The following is a 16,113-nucleotide window of genomic DNA, read 5'->3' as shown; positions in this document are numbered from 1 at the left end:
GGAAATGAGGCATATCTAAGTGCATCTGTGCTGTTCTTTGGGTCCTGGGGGAGGAAGTAGCCTTCACAAGTCTGTATTATTGTGGGATGTTTGGTAAGCAATTATTCTGTCTACCCCATCTGCCCATGTTGGTTTGGTTTGGAAGGGACCTTTGAAGATCAGCTAGTCCAACACCCTGCCACAGGCACTAACCCAGGTTGCTCAAAGCCCCACCCAGCCTGACTGTGAACACTTCTAATGGTGAGGCATTAGGAGTGAGAGGCATTCTCGTCATCCTTGAATTAAGAGGTTTTATATGCAACACATAGCTACTGTCATACGGTGCAGATGTTTTCAATATTAGAACCTGCACTGAAGCACTGAAGGTCCTAAAGCTGTGAAAAAAAAAAAGAAATGGAGATAAGCATTTCTGTCTGTAGGTGGTAGCAACTGTGGAAACTGAGCTTTTTTAGAAATGTAGAAACAACGTCCCAAAGCAAACATTCCAGCAGAAATAATTTGGCCTTGCCTGTAGATTGGGAGAGCATTGTTGTGTAATATGTTGTAACCTAGGAAATTTTCATACCAACAGTGCTGTGTTTTAGATGGCATTCAGAATAGCAGTCTTGCCAGAGGAGATGTCAGACAATCCTCCTGTTCTTTCTTCCTTGCTCTTGCTGAAGCACCAAACCATATGGCAAATTAAGCCTGATTTGTATTAAACTTTTCATTGTACTGAGCTTAGTGTGAACTGGGAAATGCACTTTCTTTGAACTATGCAGCCATTATATAAGCTTCTTAATTAGGAGATGTTAATGTTCTTCTTTACATTCCTGGGAGTATGTAGCTCCCTCTTGTGGCTAATTAAACATTTCAAAAATATCATACTGAAAATTACTTTTTAAATTACCACCGTTGCATCAGAGCAAGTGATGCAGTGGTATATGGAGCATCTCTAACCTGGGTTTCTTAATATTCCATCAAGCATGAGTTGCTGTGCAATAACTAGATGCCTAACTGACTAAATAGATAGGAGAGAAGCCTCTGCACATGCTTGAATCAGGACTGTGCCTGCTTCCTGAAGCTTTAAAAAGGTTCAGCGGACACATCCTGTCATTTAGACAAAAAAAAAAAAAACAACAAAAAAAAAAAAACTCTGCTTTCTGGTAACTTCACTGACCCCGTACACTGTATGCTGAGGAACGGTTGCAGTTAAGGTTGGGATGAGATATGGGATGCAATGTAGCTCCAGGGGGAACAAATCTTTCAGGTACCACATTGGGATGTATTGCTAGCAAATTCAAGATTAAGGTCTTTGTCAGATTTGGAGGAAAGAGTAAGTTTTCCCTCCAGTCAGGCTTGTAGGGATGCTTCTTACTGCTATTATTATTACTCTTCTGCCTTTCTATCTAGTGTGAAGAAGGATCTGTACATAATTATCTGGAATTTGTCTTATAAATTCCCTTGCAGAATATCAGTAATGTCCATGAGTTGTGCTTTCTTTCTATGGCTTCTTGCAGCTGGGGTTTTGGCCTATCCTATGTCTCAAATTTGTGATGAACAGTTAGGAAATGTTAGACCGCTGTGGTGGGATAGGACTCTTGTGCAAACATCTCTGAATTAGATTTTTGTGCTGGTCTGTGGCTGAAATGGTGCCTTTCAAACCACTCTTCTTATATTATATGTAAAGGAGCACTTATTAAAAGAAGTCTCAGAAATCAGGACAAAGGACAAGCAATTCAGCTTTTCCCTACAAAAGTCAGCAGTGGTCATGACACTGCAAAATCATAAGCATAATAAGGAAATAGAAAACCATACTTTTAAACCTGATGTAACAAACGAGCAAAACCAGAGATTGGTCAAAATATGTATTGAATATTGGGTAGCTTTCAGCCATTAAGTTTTAGCTTCATCACAGAACCTGAAGCACAAAGTTAGTTTGCCCTTTTGTCACTTGCAGTGTTGTCTGCCTCTGTGTTTTGTCATGACATGCTCAAATATACACAAGGAGAAAATTTAATCAATTAGCATTTCTGACTAGGAGGAGGAAGGGGATAAAAAAGTGAAACAATTTTTTACTTTGAAATTTCTCTATTTCCCAAAGGGTTTGAAAGTTGAAACTTTATCTCTGAAAATGCTGGTTTTCTATTTCATAACTTGTGGCTATTTTTTTCCTCAATTAAAATAAAGGAATAATGATTATGGAGTTTAGTCAAAATCTCCCTGCTCAGTAATCTGCTAACCGGTGTTGCTGAACCCACAGCAATAGGGCAACAAGTGTGTATTTTCTCAGGGACATTATTAAACACCCCGCATATTGATTATTGCAAAATTGGCACAGGTCCAGATTTCTAATGCCCCTTGTTCCTTCCGATTCCTGAGCTGTGATTTAGACTAGCATATAAATACTTGACTTAATGTTTCTGCGGAAACATTAACAATATAAAATTTCTAGAAACAAAAGAACATGAAACAGCAGTGGGAAAGAATGGCTTGGCAAGACTGTCAGCCTTAAAGGGCAAGATTAATTTATAATCCTTCTAGATTCTGGTGTGCAAGTACAAATTTGCAAAGCATGTAGTTTATAAGAAACATTGTGTAGCTATGCAAGTTTACATATGCTACTGTCAGTAATGTAAGACAGCCTTGAAATTGGATTTTTAGGGATTTTTTCATATGGGAAACAAGATAGTGATGGTAACCAGGAGTTTTCACTACACGCATATGTATATAAGTATTCATGCATTTGGAAAGTGGAGGAATTCCAACTGTGTGACTAAGCAGAGTTCTGGGCAGGATACCCAGATATTTCTGTGAGGAGATTTTTCCTTGGTTTAAAATCCTGGGAAAGGAAGAGTATAGATGAGAATGAGAAAGGGGGGAAAAAATCCCCAAAGTCATCTATTTTGAAATTACTAAGATTGCTAATAAAAAGGGATGACTAATTGGAAAATAATGTGTGATGGCTATCTGATATGATAAGAGTTGTGAAATAAGTATGCTTTATGCCATTTGGTGGAATGTCTTTTTTTTTTTTTTTTTCACTTGTAGGATTTGTTCGCAGCTAGTTTATCAATTTAAATGGGAAAAAAAAAAAGAAAAAGAATTAAATAAAATGTCAAATGCTAGACATGGAGTGAATACAGTAGCAACGGAATAATAGAAATTTTAAGTAGTGAAATAGAAGACAGTGAAGATAAGATAGCAACTGTCTAAGGACCTGACTAGCTTTTCCATGGTTTAACACAAGAATTGCAGTGTTTTCTGAATGACTGAAACCATATTTTATATTTTCATATTGTTGGCTGGGAATGTGCCTCAACATTAGGATAAAGATTGAAATTGCTTATGTGGGTTTAGAATGATATTTTATTTTATTTTATTTTATTTTATTTTATTTTATTTTATTTTATTTTATTTTATTTTATTTTATTTTATTTTATTTTATTTTATTTTATTTTATATTTTATTTTATTTTATTTTATTTTATTTTATTTTATTTTTATAATGTGGCCTGTAACTTCTTGTTTTCTGCCATGCAGGTCATCAGGAGTGAAGGGACTGAGGGAGCAAAGTTTCGACTCTCTGGTAAGGGAGTAGATCAAGACCCAAAAGGAATTTTTAGAATCAACGAGATCAGTGGGGATGTCTCTGTGACCCGAGCCCTTGACAGAGAAGCAATTGCCAATTATGAGGTGAGTACTCATAGCAATAGGGTCTTTGCCTCTCTGTTGGTAATACATACTTTTGAATGCGTATTAGCTGTTGAAAAAGACTGCAGTTACTGAAGCCTAAACTGTGAGACACCGTGCTAAAAAATTTCCAGAAGAACCGTTTATCCTTTGGAAATCGTAAATGTGTGTCTTTTTACATGCAATCAAAACTCTGCTCTGCTTTCTGCATGTATTTCTGTCACTTTTCTTCAGTAGAACTACTGTCTGAAATTCATGTACGCATATGATTTGTGAATACAAAATTATGTTTGGACAAAAGAAGTTATTTTGGGAAGTTGCCTCTGAGGTACTATCTGGTTATACTTTCTACTTTTGGTTGTCAAGTTGTCAATGGAATATACTATTCATCTCTATTTTGTAGTAATGGATATTTTTAATTGAGCTGCAGAAGATCCTGTTAATGTCAGCAGATACATTGTCAAACGTGTCTTCAACAAAGATTTTATAAAGGATTCCTTTCCTTGTCAATAAAAGCAATGTTTCTCCTCACTGAAATACAGCAAGTGATCTTGGAAATCTGTAAAATAACTGCATCATGATGTCTTGAATTGCGTAGTATAAATAGAGGATCTGTCAATTCATGTTTTTTATCTCACTCTGGAAATGTGCACTCAGTTAAATTGTGTCTTGGCATTTCAATATAGATGAGAAGCTGGATTCAAAATGCTCAGTAGATTTGTTCATTGCCACTTCTGCCCCAGCATAGCAGATCTGATCTCTGTATCATCATGCAGAAGGGAGTGTGTACTGCTCCAGCCTATGAGGGGCTTGGGGTCTGCTGACATTTCTGATTGCTGTCCCCAACCTCTTAGTTTTGTCTTCTGCTGTGTAGTAATTACTACTTTTGCTTTCAGTGCTGTTTCTCTCCTACTCTGGAAGAGTTTACTAGTTTGATGACTAGTCATGCTTGCCCAAAAAGCATTGCTAAAATGTACCATATGTTGATTTTCAACACTTAAACATCTATTTCTCATCTGGGTTTACAGTGAAATGTATGTTAACCACTTGCATAGGATTTATGGTAGCCACTGCTGTCTTTCTTAAAAGAGAAATGTTGCAGTTTCTCTTTATAATACTGTTCCTCATCTTCATTTTCCAGCTGTTTCCTATTTTATCATAGTGGCTTTCTACCTTAATGTATTGAGTATAAACCTTGATTTTTTTTTTTTACTGGAAAATCATAGTAGTCTTTTCAGCCTAATGCATCAAACCACAAATGGCCCTCCTATCTGATCTGGCAAAGCATACACTTAAATTAAGACAAAAAACATTTCCCTAGAGAAGTCTTTTTGAAGCAATGCAAATTATATACAAATAGTGCAGTGTAGCAGATTATCCAGAGCAATGCAAATGTATATCCTAATAGGTTGTAGTGCTTCCTAACCTGTTATATAGCACTCTGCTCAGCATGCTCACTGGCATCCTGTTGTGCAAAATGTAGCTGAAAAGTTCTGCAGAAGGAGAACCCTCAACTTGATTTAGTCTGTCTTTGAATCCAGCCTGTTGTTTTCCAATAAAGATGTTTCATGGTGTCAGGAAGGCAGTGGGATTTTCTCCTTGATTTCCTTGATACATTGAAAGATGAATTACCAAAAAGACTGATTTTTGTCAAGTTTTTTGAAAAAAAAATTAACTTCCTTCCCCTACCCACAAAGTATTGATTTCCTGAAAGATTTATTTCAAAGCAAAAGGCAAAGAAGAAAAGAATAGATCTCCATGAAAAAGTGCAAGTTCTTTGCAAGCCATCTTACTATCAAGTAAGTAATCAGTGATGGGGCAAGGATGAAAAAATTAAATTTGTTTGAATCATTCCAGCTACACAGAAGGCTGCTGTGTATTAGCACTGATTTATTTCCTATTCTTAGTGCATATACACTCAAGGGATGAGAATTAAAGCAGATGTTAATAGGGCACAAAATTGAGCTTTGGTGATCACAGTATTTCATAGAACTTTGCAGCTTTTACACATCCACGTACCACAAAGCACTATAAATGATCTAAGGGTATTTAATCTATTACAAAAAATGTTGTTCTTTCTACCATTGAAGGTTCAAGAGTAGTTTTTGCTGTCTTGTTTATCCTGGAGGAATATTGAAAAGCTTGTAGGACTTTTTCCTATGATAATTCATTACAAGAGAAAAGTGATTAAATTATACGGCAACTGAATTCCACTCAGAAAACCATTGATTGTGTGAGTTAATTGCCACTTTCCACTGTTTGTTTCAATTATTTTATTTTTAGTAAAGGATAGAAAAAATTTCAAAGAGTGAAAAATCTGAGAGTTGGGGCCTGCTAAAGTCTATCTGCTACAGCTGAGTTGCATGGTACTTGTGTGTTGAGAAGAGTTTACTTCTTTAATAGCAGAAGAAATTAAAGCTGGGAGAGGAATAGAAGGCAGATGCATTAACGACCTGAGCCTCTAGCTCCCTTCCCAATACAGACTTATTTGATTCATTTATTATTATTATTATTTTTTTTTTTAATGAAATTAGTCAAGTTGTTCAAAAGTGGACAAGGATATGAAATTCCACTGAAATATTAATGTCAAGGGTAATTAATTGTCATAGCAAATATGACCCAACCACTTGCATCTTTGAAAATGTGCTGATTTCTGTTGAGAAAATGAAACTATCAGAGGAGGCTGGATGTGACAGCAGAAGTCCAAAAGCCACTACAGTGAAATTAGCCATAAGTAATTTTTTTTTTTCTCATGTATATGAAATCATGGTAATGAAATCCTATTTGCCAGTGGAAATTGGTAGATTCTTCTGGTATGTTTGTCCCTTTAGCTTTGTGGGGTGCCTTCTTAAAGGCTGGAGAATGTCTGCTAGCAGCAATTTTAAATGAAAGCTCTTTATGAGGAAGTGCAAGAGGATAAGAGGATGTAAGGATGTTACTATGCCAGCTAAGATAAATTGTTTTAGAAAAGTTTGTGGAAATTCTTTTTCTTTTGGAATCAGAGAAATGGATCAGAGAAAGGAATGGATTTACACTGAGTAGTTTTATTTTAGGGTTAATTGCCTGTTGGTGCAACTACTAAATAATGGTCTGAAGAAAGGACTTAGGCAGACTATAGTTATATTATTGAATTATTTCTGGTTTGTTGAGACAAGCATGTCACATAGAGCCCCTACTTAATATAAGAAAAAGGCATTCCGTTTACAAATATGCTATCAAAAATAATGTCCTTAGTTTTCTATCAAGACTTGAATGAATAAAACTGGTTGGAAATTTCAGGGAATGTAAGATTGTTTATCTAATATTAAAAATTGCAGGTATTTAAAACAAATACAGAAATTTAGGGAGGACGGATTTTCTGGTTCAAATCACTGAGGTACGTCCAAAAATTTCTAATAGTCCAGGAAATTCCTGGCACACTTCAGTTCTGCTGTCTTTTCTGATTCCAAAAGTACAGGAATTTTATTGACTTTCAGCTGCATCTTTAGGCAATATCAAAAGAATTCAGTCATGCTAATGTCTGATGACAGAACTGAAGGATTCCAATGAATTTGGAAGTCTAGCTGTGTTAAGCATTGAAAGAAAAGGCTAGTGAATTGGGAAACAAAGGTTCAAATATGAAGCCAGTGAAGACTGGCTGAGAAACAGAGGTTATGGGGTAACTTGTTAATTGAAAATGTGGAGTTTTTCCAAGCCTCACATTTGCACAAATACTATATGTTCACAGGCAAAGTGCTTGCATGAAAGTACAAGCAGATTACCATGATTGAGATGACAAAAATTACTAAGAAGAACTAGATAAAGAACTATGTTTGGGTCTTTATTCGAAGGTTGGATATGTCCAAAAGATATAGGGATAGGAATCCATTAATGTTTTTACAGTTCATATATGAGATTTTGGTTAGGCATTCCTTCTTTCCTAGGTATGTCCAAGTACAGGACAAAGACTGAAGCTGTATAAACTCATTTCCTATCACTTCCCATCACCATGTGATCCTTGCAACAGTAAAATCCAGTCCTGTTAAGCATCAGTGGCAATGTGCCATCTAGTCAATGGTTGGCTTTCAGTCAGGTGTCAAGATGCTAAAGGATGGTGCCATCATTGGTGGGCTTTTTCATAACTGCAGGGTGTGTGGAAGGGAAACGATCAGAAAGCGATCCTTTGCAAACACAAAATGAAGTTTGATAAAACCATTCAGCGACAGTGTGCAAATTAGAGCTGTGAACAAATTTACATAAGTAATTTGAACTGTTAATGAAGAGTTAGTTTTAATTATTTTTTTAAGTGAAGAGCTTTATTTGCTTTAGAAAATACTTCACAAGCAGAGGTGAGAAATCAGTTTTCAGCTTTTTTTTTTTTTTTTTTTTATATATAATGACACATCACACTTCTATGAAAGGATGCCTTGCAACTGTTAGACTGAGATATTCAGAAAAGTTATGTTAACAGTACTGAAAAGTAAATTAGGACTGTTCCCTATGTATTACTGTGTCTATACATTGGATAACAAGTAGACTGAGAACAGGCTGAAGGATTCAGACCAATGAACAGCAACCAAATCTTTAGCGTGAACTGCATCAGTTCAAGTTACATGAGACTGCTGTTTCTGTGACTGAGACAAACATTTACAGAGATGCTTGCAGTCCTACTGGATTCTATTTCTGTGCTTCATAAGGAACAAAAAAATGGAAATGCTTCAGAGGTTTGAGGAAAACTGGCTCAGTCAGGTGCCTAGGAGTATTTTCTGACAAAGATGTTCAAGTACTTGAATGTATTTTTGCATATAATGAAAGCGGTATAAAAACCTAGAAGTAAACAACTGTAATTTATCGTGTACAGAAAAATTAGTTTTTCTTGTGTTTAAGTTGAGTATACTGCAGCCACATCCTTTTCAGAATGATGTAACGTACCCTGATACTAAATCTCTGCAATATGCAGCATGGAGATAGATAGCACACACAAGTGTGTCTCTCTCTCCCTTTGAGAATGAAAACCACAGATTTGCTTCTAATTTCAAGACAGGTCTAAACTATGTTTTTATCTTGGTTATCTGCACTGGCAGAATTGTATGAAATTTAAGTGATCTGCTCTGTCTTGAGCTGAAACCAATTATTGCGGGGAAAGGTCAGACCTCCGTCATCTCCCAGTAATTTCCTGAAAAGGAGAAGGCACTCAGCATTCCATGGGAGGAAGGGTTTTGGTCTTGTGGGGATGTAAATTTCAGTCAAATGTGTTTGACTTAATTAAAACGTAAATGATACACAGAGAAAACATAATAATATAATGGTGCTCCCAAACTACACGTGTTACATCCAAAAAACATGGAATCGTGGCAGAGTACAAACTTGTCAGGGAAGAATCTTGATCATTTGGCAATGAGAAAAGATTTCACTTGGAAAAAAAAATAATAATAAAATGGAGCAGTTCTTGTGTAGCTATTGAATTTGATTATTAATTAGCTAGAAACTTATTTGTATAAATAGGCTCTAGTTAGATCAACTGACATACAGCTAAAAATTCTGGAAGTGAAAATGATCTCTGTAGCTTACATTATATAAGTATACATAAAGAGTTCATAAGATGTCAATATAAAGAAAAAATATAAGTTTATAATACGCTTGTATGTGTATATTCAGCAAAGTGTTCACGTGTTGCGAGTAAACTCAGAGATGACAGTTTTGGACTAATTTCATAGTCAAACTACAGAAAGGGAAATGAACACTGGCTGAGAAAGTGCCATTAGGTTGTTACCAGGCAGCACTGCTTGAAGTTTAGCTGTCCCTATGTGGATTCTTCAGTAAGCAAGCTGATCAGCTCTGTACAGAAGAGGAAAATTCATCACTGTGAATGCTAGAAATAAGAATTTCTCTAGGTAGGATCTTAGGGAAAAAAATAAAAATTAAAAAAAAAAATAAATAAAATAAAAAAAAAGGGGGCTGCATCTTGAAAAACATTGAATTCCTTCTTTCATAGCTACACATGAAGGGACTGCAGGCTGCTCTGTATCCTGAGGTAGGCATGATAATCTTAACTTTGCAGAGATTTACATCTCAGCACTTGCACTTGTGTTCACTTAGCAGTCACAGGCTGCAATTTCTAAAAACCTGTGTTGGCTTAGCTTCCAAATTACCATTAGAAATTGATCAATTCACAATTGAAGCTCAGTTACACTACTATTATTCCAGTATAGGCATTTTCATGTAGGAAGAAGAAATCAACTCTGCTTTTATATCAGAATCCCTTCTACTTCTTGAAGAATGAAGGAAGTTGAAGGTCTGCCTTGGGCAAAATGTTGCCCTGTGTTCATGCTTCTTTCTAGAGCTTTCACTACAGCCCAAAGTTTCAGAGCAGCGAAGTTTCACCACTGTTGGCAGTGGGCTAGGTTGTACTAGTGTGCTTGTGGCAATGAAAGTTCTGCAGTTTGTGGAGCTCCATGGATTTATGGTGCTTGATTTGAGTTTCTGCCTGTTTGTCTCTTTGCCTTATTAAAGATCTGCTGTTGGCTTCTGTATTTGCTAAAAAAGTATTCAGCCCCTAAAATGGCATTATATTACAGAGGACTATACATCTTATGGAACTTGTTCTTCATTCTCACAGTACTGAACTAGTATTGGTCTTTGCTTCTGACATGATTGCTCAGGACTTAGCACTGCTTTCACTTGTATTAGAAGAGACTGAAGTAAATTAATCTGTCAACCTAAAAAAATACTTTTCATCTAAAAAGTAAGAGTGATGAATTAGTCAAAAAATGGTGTGTCCTGTTCTTCTGTATCAAATGGATTTAGACAAAGAAGACATGTAGAGAGAATGCCCTAAACTTGAGGAAAATTTGCATTATTATTTTTTTAATATAATTCATATTTTTTTAACCTTTATTATAGAGAGAGAGATTCTAAAATGAAAGATTGTGCTTTAGGAAATTTTACTTTCATTTAACTTGAAAATGCAGCACTGAGAAAACCCAGCAGCAGACTACATCATTCAGTGAGATCTGTATGGGCAGACTCCTGATTTAATTGGGAACTTTTGGCATTTGTTGTTCACTAAGATGAAAAACAAGGTGATCATCATAACTGTGTGCATACATCAAGTATTTGTGCATATACATTTTACACAGAATCATATTTTGTAAAACTAAGATTTAAATAGTTGCTTACACAGCTGGGATGTAAGTGGGATGTCAAGATACTGAGAATATCTCCTTTCTTCACAATTTTATTATTATTTTTTTATTGGATGAAATGAAAACCTGACAGAAAGTCTAGTTAAAATTCATGTTGTTTTTATGTATATTCTGCCATTTTGTCTTGGGGGAATAAGATATTTATTTTGTATAAACTCTCCAATTTACCATATCTTGTTCATTTTTACTGTAAATAGTCTATTCAATACATACTGCAGATCTAAATGTTATGAGATATCAGCAGGGTACTGTGATTCATTTCAGAAATCACTGGCATCCTCATATCACTTATTGTGGAAAGCACACAAAAGTCAACAGTTGGTTTTGTTAGAGGGCATATGCTTTATTCTTAGATCTAACTGCTTGCATGGCTTTGTCATTCCTGCTGTTCAACAGCACTGTCATGCCATTTGTAGGAGGAACAGAATGAAGTCTAAAGGGAAAAATCAGCAAAGGTTTGTTTATACCCTATAACTGCAAAGAGAAGGTAGTGGGCTTCGATCTCCATGCTAAAAATAACTCAAATTCCAAACATCAGGTAAAATTAGTGTTTTCTTATTGAAGAGTAGGAGGTGGAAATGCACAGCAGTAAGAAATAAAGAATGATTGGAGTTTACTGAAACAGTAACAAATTAGACAAATTTTGGTTTCATGTTTGGTTTTGTTTATTTGCCCCCCCCCCTTTTTTTTTTATGACTACTGCTTGGAAATAGAACGCCATTCCTGAAAAGAATAATGATGTGTTCAGTTACACAAGAGAAGACTAATAATATTTTTGTCATGTAATGTTAATAGTCTGTGAAACCATTGTTGCCAGTTTCTATTAATTGTGTTGTAAGGCATTTAAAAGTCATCATGATACTGCTTCACTCTTTAGTATGATCTGTTTGTTTCTTTTCCTTGTCTACTTGTATTATAGCAACTGTCAAAAGTTCTTGCAGAAGGCTCACTGTTCTAGGTGAGCCTAGAAGTACTTGGCATAAATACCTGGAAAGGCACCACTGCTATTTCTCCGAACCTTATGTTTTCCTACAGCAAAGGGAAGGAGTGTGCATTGCTTTGCAAACACAGATTATTGCTTGCAGCCTCATGCAGCGATGGATGTGGCAGCATTTTTTGAGGGACTGCTGACATGCTGTATCTCTGGCCAGGGCCCCTCAAGTCTGTGTGGAGTGGAGAGAAGGACTAGGTGAGCTCCTGCAGCTTAGATCTGTACCGCCCCCCCCCCTCCCTCCCCCAGCCCCCCCCCCCCCCCCACACACACACACTTTGTGTACCCCAATGCTGCAGCATTTGCCCATTTTCTCTGCTGTGTATTCAGACATACCTGTTTACACTCGTGTTTGCAAAGGTGCAGTCTAGAGGAAAAATGGGAGTATTCTTTTTTTGGTTGGAACAAGACAAACAACTTGCTTAGGAAATCTTTTTCTTCTCAGAAACTTCTCTTGGGCCTATTTTGGTGCATTGGTATTGTTCTAGCTAACCATTGTTTAAGCAGGAACTATTAATCTTGTGTCTGTGAATGGGGAGATATATGTGTTTTGTGTGTGTGTGTGTGTGTGTGTGTGTGTGTTCAGTTTAATCTATTGCTGGGTTTTTATTTCTTGTTTATTTTCCTGGAATAAGTGCACAAGTTGTGAGGTTCTAGATCCTTTGTTAAGCATACAGAAACAGTGTGTATTTTGAAACTGAGCACATTCTAAAATGAGAATATTCATTATTAATCTACATTGTTTCCCCATCCCATCAAAAATCACGTTTCCTCTTTCTGTCTTTCTGTCTTTCTGTCTTTCTTTATTTGAATTCATTATATTTTTATGTCAATATTTTTTTTTCTCTGCAGCTAGAGGACCTTCTGTCTCCTTTCTGACCTCTTGTTCTTTATGTACCTGAAGAAAATCATATTACCTCTCTTATCCTCTCCTGCAATCTTCTTTTCATTTTCCACCTTTTTGGGTCTTTTTTTTCCCTTGCACTTTTAACTTCATTCCATAACCTTTCTACTCCCCCTGTCTGTCTTGATGTTTTATGTCATTCACTTACATTTTTTCTAAACTCTCTGCATTTCCTTATTCAGACATACTGACCTGTTTTAGACTCTTTATAAATTGCATTGCTAGGGGTATGCATAACCATCATCTAAGCATAAATTTGTTTTGCTATTTCACAGAACCTTTCCACTGTCTTTGCAAAAGTTTTCTGCTTTGCCCATTCTAATCCGGTGTGTTCATAAATAAATTCCTTTAGAAACCTGTGTTCTGGAAACCCTGAACTTTGGATTACTTGCTAGCTGCCTTTTCTAAAATTCTAGTGAAACAGCCTAGGTAGTTTGTGTAATGATAAGGAATTTGATGGAAAAAGGAGTTTTATTTACATTTTAATGATTTTTAGTTTGTGTATCTCTTCAGTCAGGTTAAATGTATTAATTTAAGTATATGGTTGCCTGGAAAAGACTAGCATTTCGTTTATGAAATATTCGAATATGTGCAGTTAAGCTGCTTTCAAAAGCCAATCTTTCTTCATCTGCTCTTTCTTGCACCAATGTTTAGGAGCCATAATGTGATGCAATTGTTTGATAAAGCCCTTACAATGACATACTCAGGATTTTTATTATATTTCTTCAATGTCTGCCAGAGACTTTGAGGAAAAATGGCACTATGGACCATGGGGTCTTCATTAGTGAAATAATGAAAAAATATCTGTGGATTGTAAAAAGAAATTTTAAAAAAGTTTGATGACTGCAGTCCAGAAGCCACTTCCCCTTGTCATCTTCAAAGCTCTTTGCGAGATTTTAAGTCCACTGCAGTCCCACAGATAAGGCAGGATGACCGGTTCTGGGTGGGTGGTAAGAACATTTTATGTTTTGAACTGTGGAAGTGAAACTAGAATCCATCTCTCCCCCCTCCCCTCCCCTCCCCCCCCCCCCCTTTTTTTTTTTAATTTGGTGGTGGTGGTTTTTTTATTATTATTTTTTTTTTTTTTGGCAAGTATATCGGCTAATGTTTGGTGGCAATTGACTAGTCTCAAGTAGTGTGCCATGGGTATAACTAACTGCATAATTCGGCCGTGCAGTTTGACCTGGGTTAACAAATTGACTGATGCTGCATGAACATAAACAGAATCCATTCCCTTATTGCATCACACATGAACTCTGTAGTGTTTGCAAGAAATGAAGTGTAAGAAAATGCAAGTTTTGTGAATATAGGTCTGACTGATAACATTTGCCAATAACAAAGAGAATCGTTTATCTACCCACTCACTTTAAAACTACAACTGCACTATGGTTTTCTGCTGTACTTTGATTAAATACCTACTTAGGCACAAGTAGGTATTTGTGCATAAACACAAATGTGCACTATCAGTCTTTTGTAATTACAGCATTTTGGAGTTATCTGTGGAGACTTTAGTCACTCTGAGCTGTAGGCATCCTACTTTCACCATCTGAAGCATTACCCCTCCCAAGAATTTAAAATATACATGTCAGATCTTCAAAGTTTGCATGAGGATTTTATACTGATGTATTGAGTTCCCTTTAATATGGCTTCTGGGCTTTTTTTGACCCATGTACCTGATCTTTCAAACTCTCTTTGGCAGTTACGTATTTCTCTCTTTAAAATTAAAATATGACAGGACTCAATAGGTGGAGCTCTAAGAAAACCACCGACTGTAATGAAACTCATAAAAATGTAAGAGTTGGCATTGCTACCTACTGCAGGCAGAGCTGTAAGAATCTCCATTTTCCCATTATTAGTCTTTTGTGGTGAAAACTTTCATGAAAACAAGCAATTCTGTGTTCACATTTTTCCTCCTTTAGATCTATTTCAATGCATAATAGCAAATGAGTGAGAGAGTTGTATTGGACTACAGCTGTAAATAAAGAACTGTATGAAAAGGCTTCTAACATTATGGAAATATTAGTTGGCATCGTTTTGTTGACATGGAAATGAAGAAAGTCTTGCTGTATTCATCCTGGTTTACTCATGTAATTACAAATAATTTTTTAATTACATATTTTCCTTAAAACCAAGGTATATTTGGTGAATGTCCTGGAGGCTTTTGGTGGTGGTGATTTTTTGTTGTTGTTTTATTTTGTTGTGGAGGTGATTTTGTTTGCTTATTTTTTATTTTCTAGTAGCTCATTAACAAGACACAGCTTTAGTTTAATTATTTTATCAGCTGATTTAAGATGCATATATCAGTACATGTAGAACACCATGATGGATCTTCCTGTTTTGAGGGGCTTTCATTCTAAATTTTCTTTAAAGGATAAAATGGGTGTCAGTAGCTACTGGCAAAACTCATTGTGCAGGTGTGTGACTCAATTAAAGTTTGCAAGGGTGGATGCAGAAACTGTAATCCTGATCCTTTTGAAGGTGCTACTCCATATGGAAATTATTTCTTTCTTCTTTTTTTTTTTTTTTTTTTTTTTTTCTCATCTAATATATACATAATATACATAAGAGTTGATGGGTTTTGAAAAATTCAGGTCTATGTTTTTGAGAGATATAAAATTCTAGGACATTTCCATACTGTCACCAGGGTCTTGAGAATTGCTTCCTGTTTACACCATGCATCCAAAAGGGCAGTGCTTGTTGAGAGCATTTCTACCATATTCGAAATATTTCATCTAAACTTGCTAGGCTGCTGGCAGCAGGAATAGGGGCTGGTAAATATTCTGCTTGGATCTTTCCTGAAGCCTGACACTAAAATGAAGATGATCATAAATATTGTCCAGTTGGCACTGCAGGCTTCTGAGTGGGAAAACACATGGGTAAAATATTGGAGAAGGTGATATGGAGCCAGAAAATCTCTGCTTGAAACTGTTATATGCATGAGAGTCTTGGAGTAATATTAATTATAATTTCTTCTAGCTTTTGTTGTTAGCAAACCCTGCTATGAGTTTGTATTTGTGGATTATATTTGCAAAATAGAGAGAGTTCATCTTTGCAGAATTCTTCCCAACCTCTGCTCTACCATTATCCTTAGTATTTATTTTACATAATGGTAATTCAGATATCTGAATGCAGTGCATTAAAAATACCTATTATCTATTTGAGGCTCTGTGATTATATATTTATTTCTTAAATGTATTATGTGTACACAGGTGATATGAATACAGGTTACAGATTTTATATGTGGATGTGAACAAATAAAGCAGTGTACTGCTGTTGTATTTATGTTAGTTTTAGAAGATTTAATAGATTTAAATAACAGGATTATGGTGTACTACTTACAAATTGTTAAGAGGGAGGAAAATC

At 35.9% G+C, this 16,113-nt stretch overlaps 1 protein-coding gene across 2 annotated transcripts in view; it reads left to right on the top strand.

Annotated features, from left to right (window-relative positions):
- CDH13 (cadherin 13) overlaps positions 1-16,113 on the top strand; it is a 487,393-nt gene that overhangs the window by 225,159 nt on the left and 246,121 nt on the right. For both annotated transcript variants that reach the window (XM_084533251.1, XM_084533250.1), the window contains exon 5: positions 3,522-3,674. In XM_084533251.1, coding sequence (XP_084389377.1) covers positions 3,522-3,674 — 153 coding nt within the window. The remainder of the gene's footprint in view (positions 1-3,521; positions 3,675-16,113) is intronic.

The sequence above is a fragment of the Aythya ferina genome (assembly GCF_964211825.1).
Source record: "Aythya ferina genome assembly, chromosome: 12".
Taxonomy (NCBI): Eukaryota; Metazoa; Chordata; class Aves; order Anseriformes; family Anatidae; genus Aythya; species Aythya ferina.
This window is presented reverse-complemented; position numbering and strand designations above follow the sequence as displayed.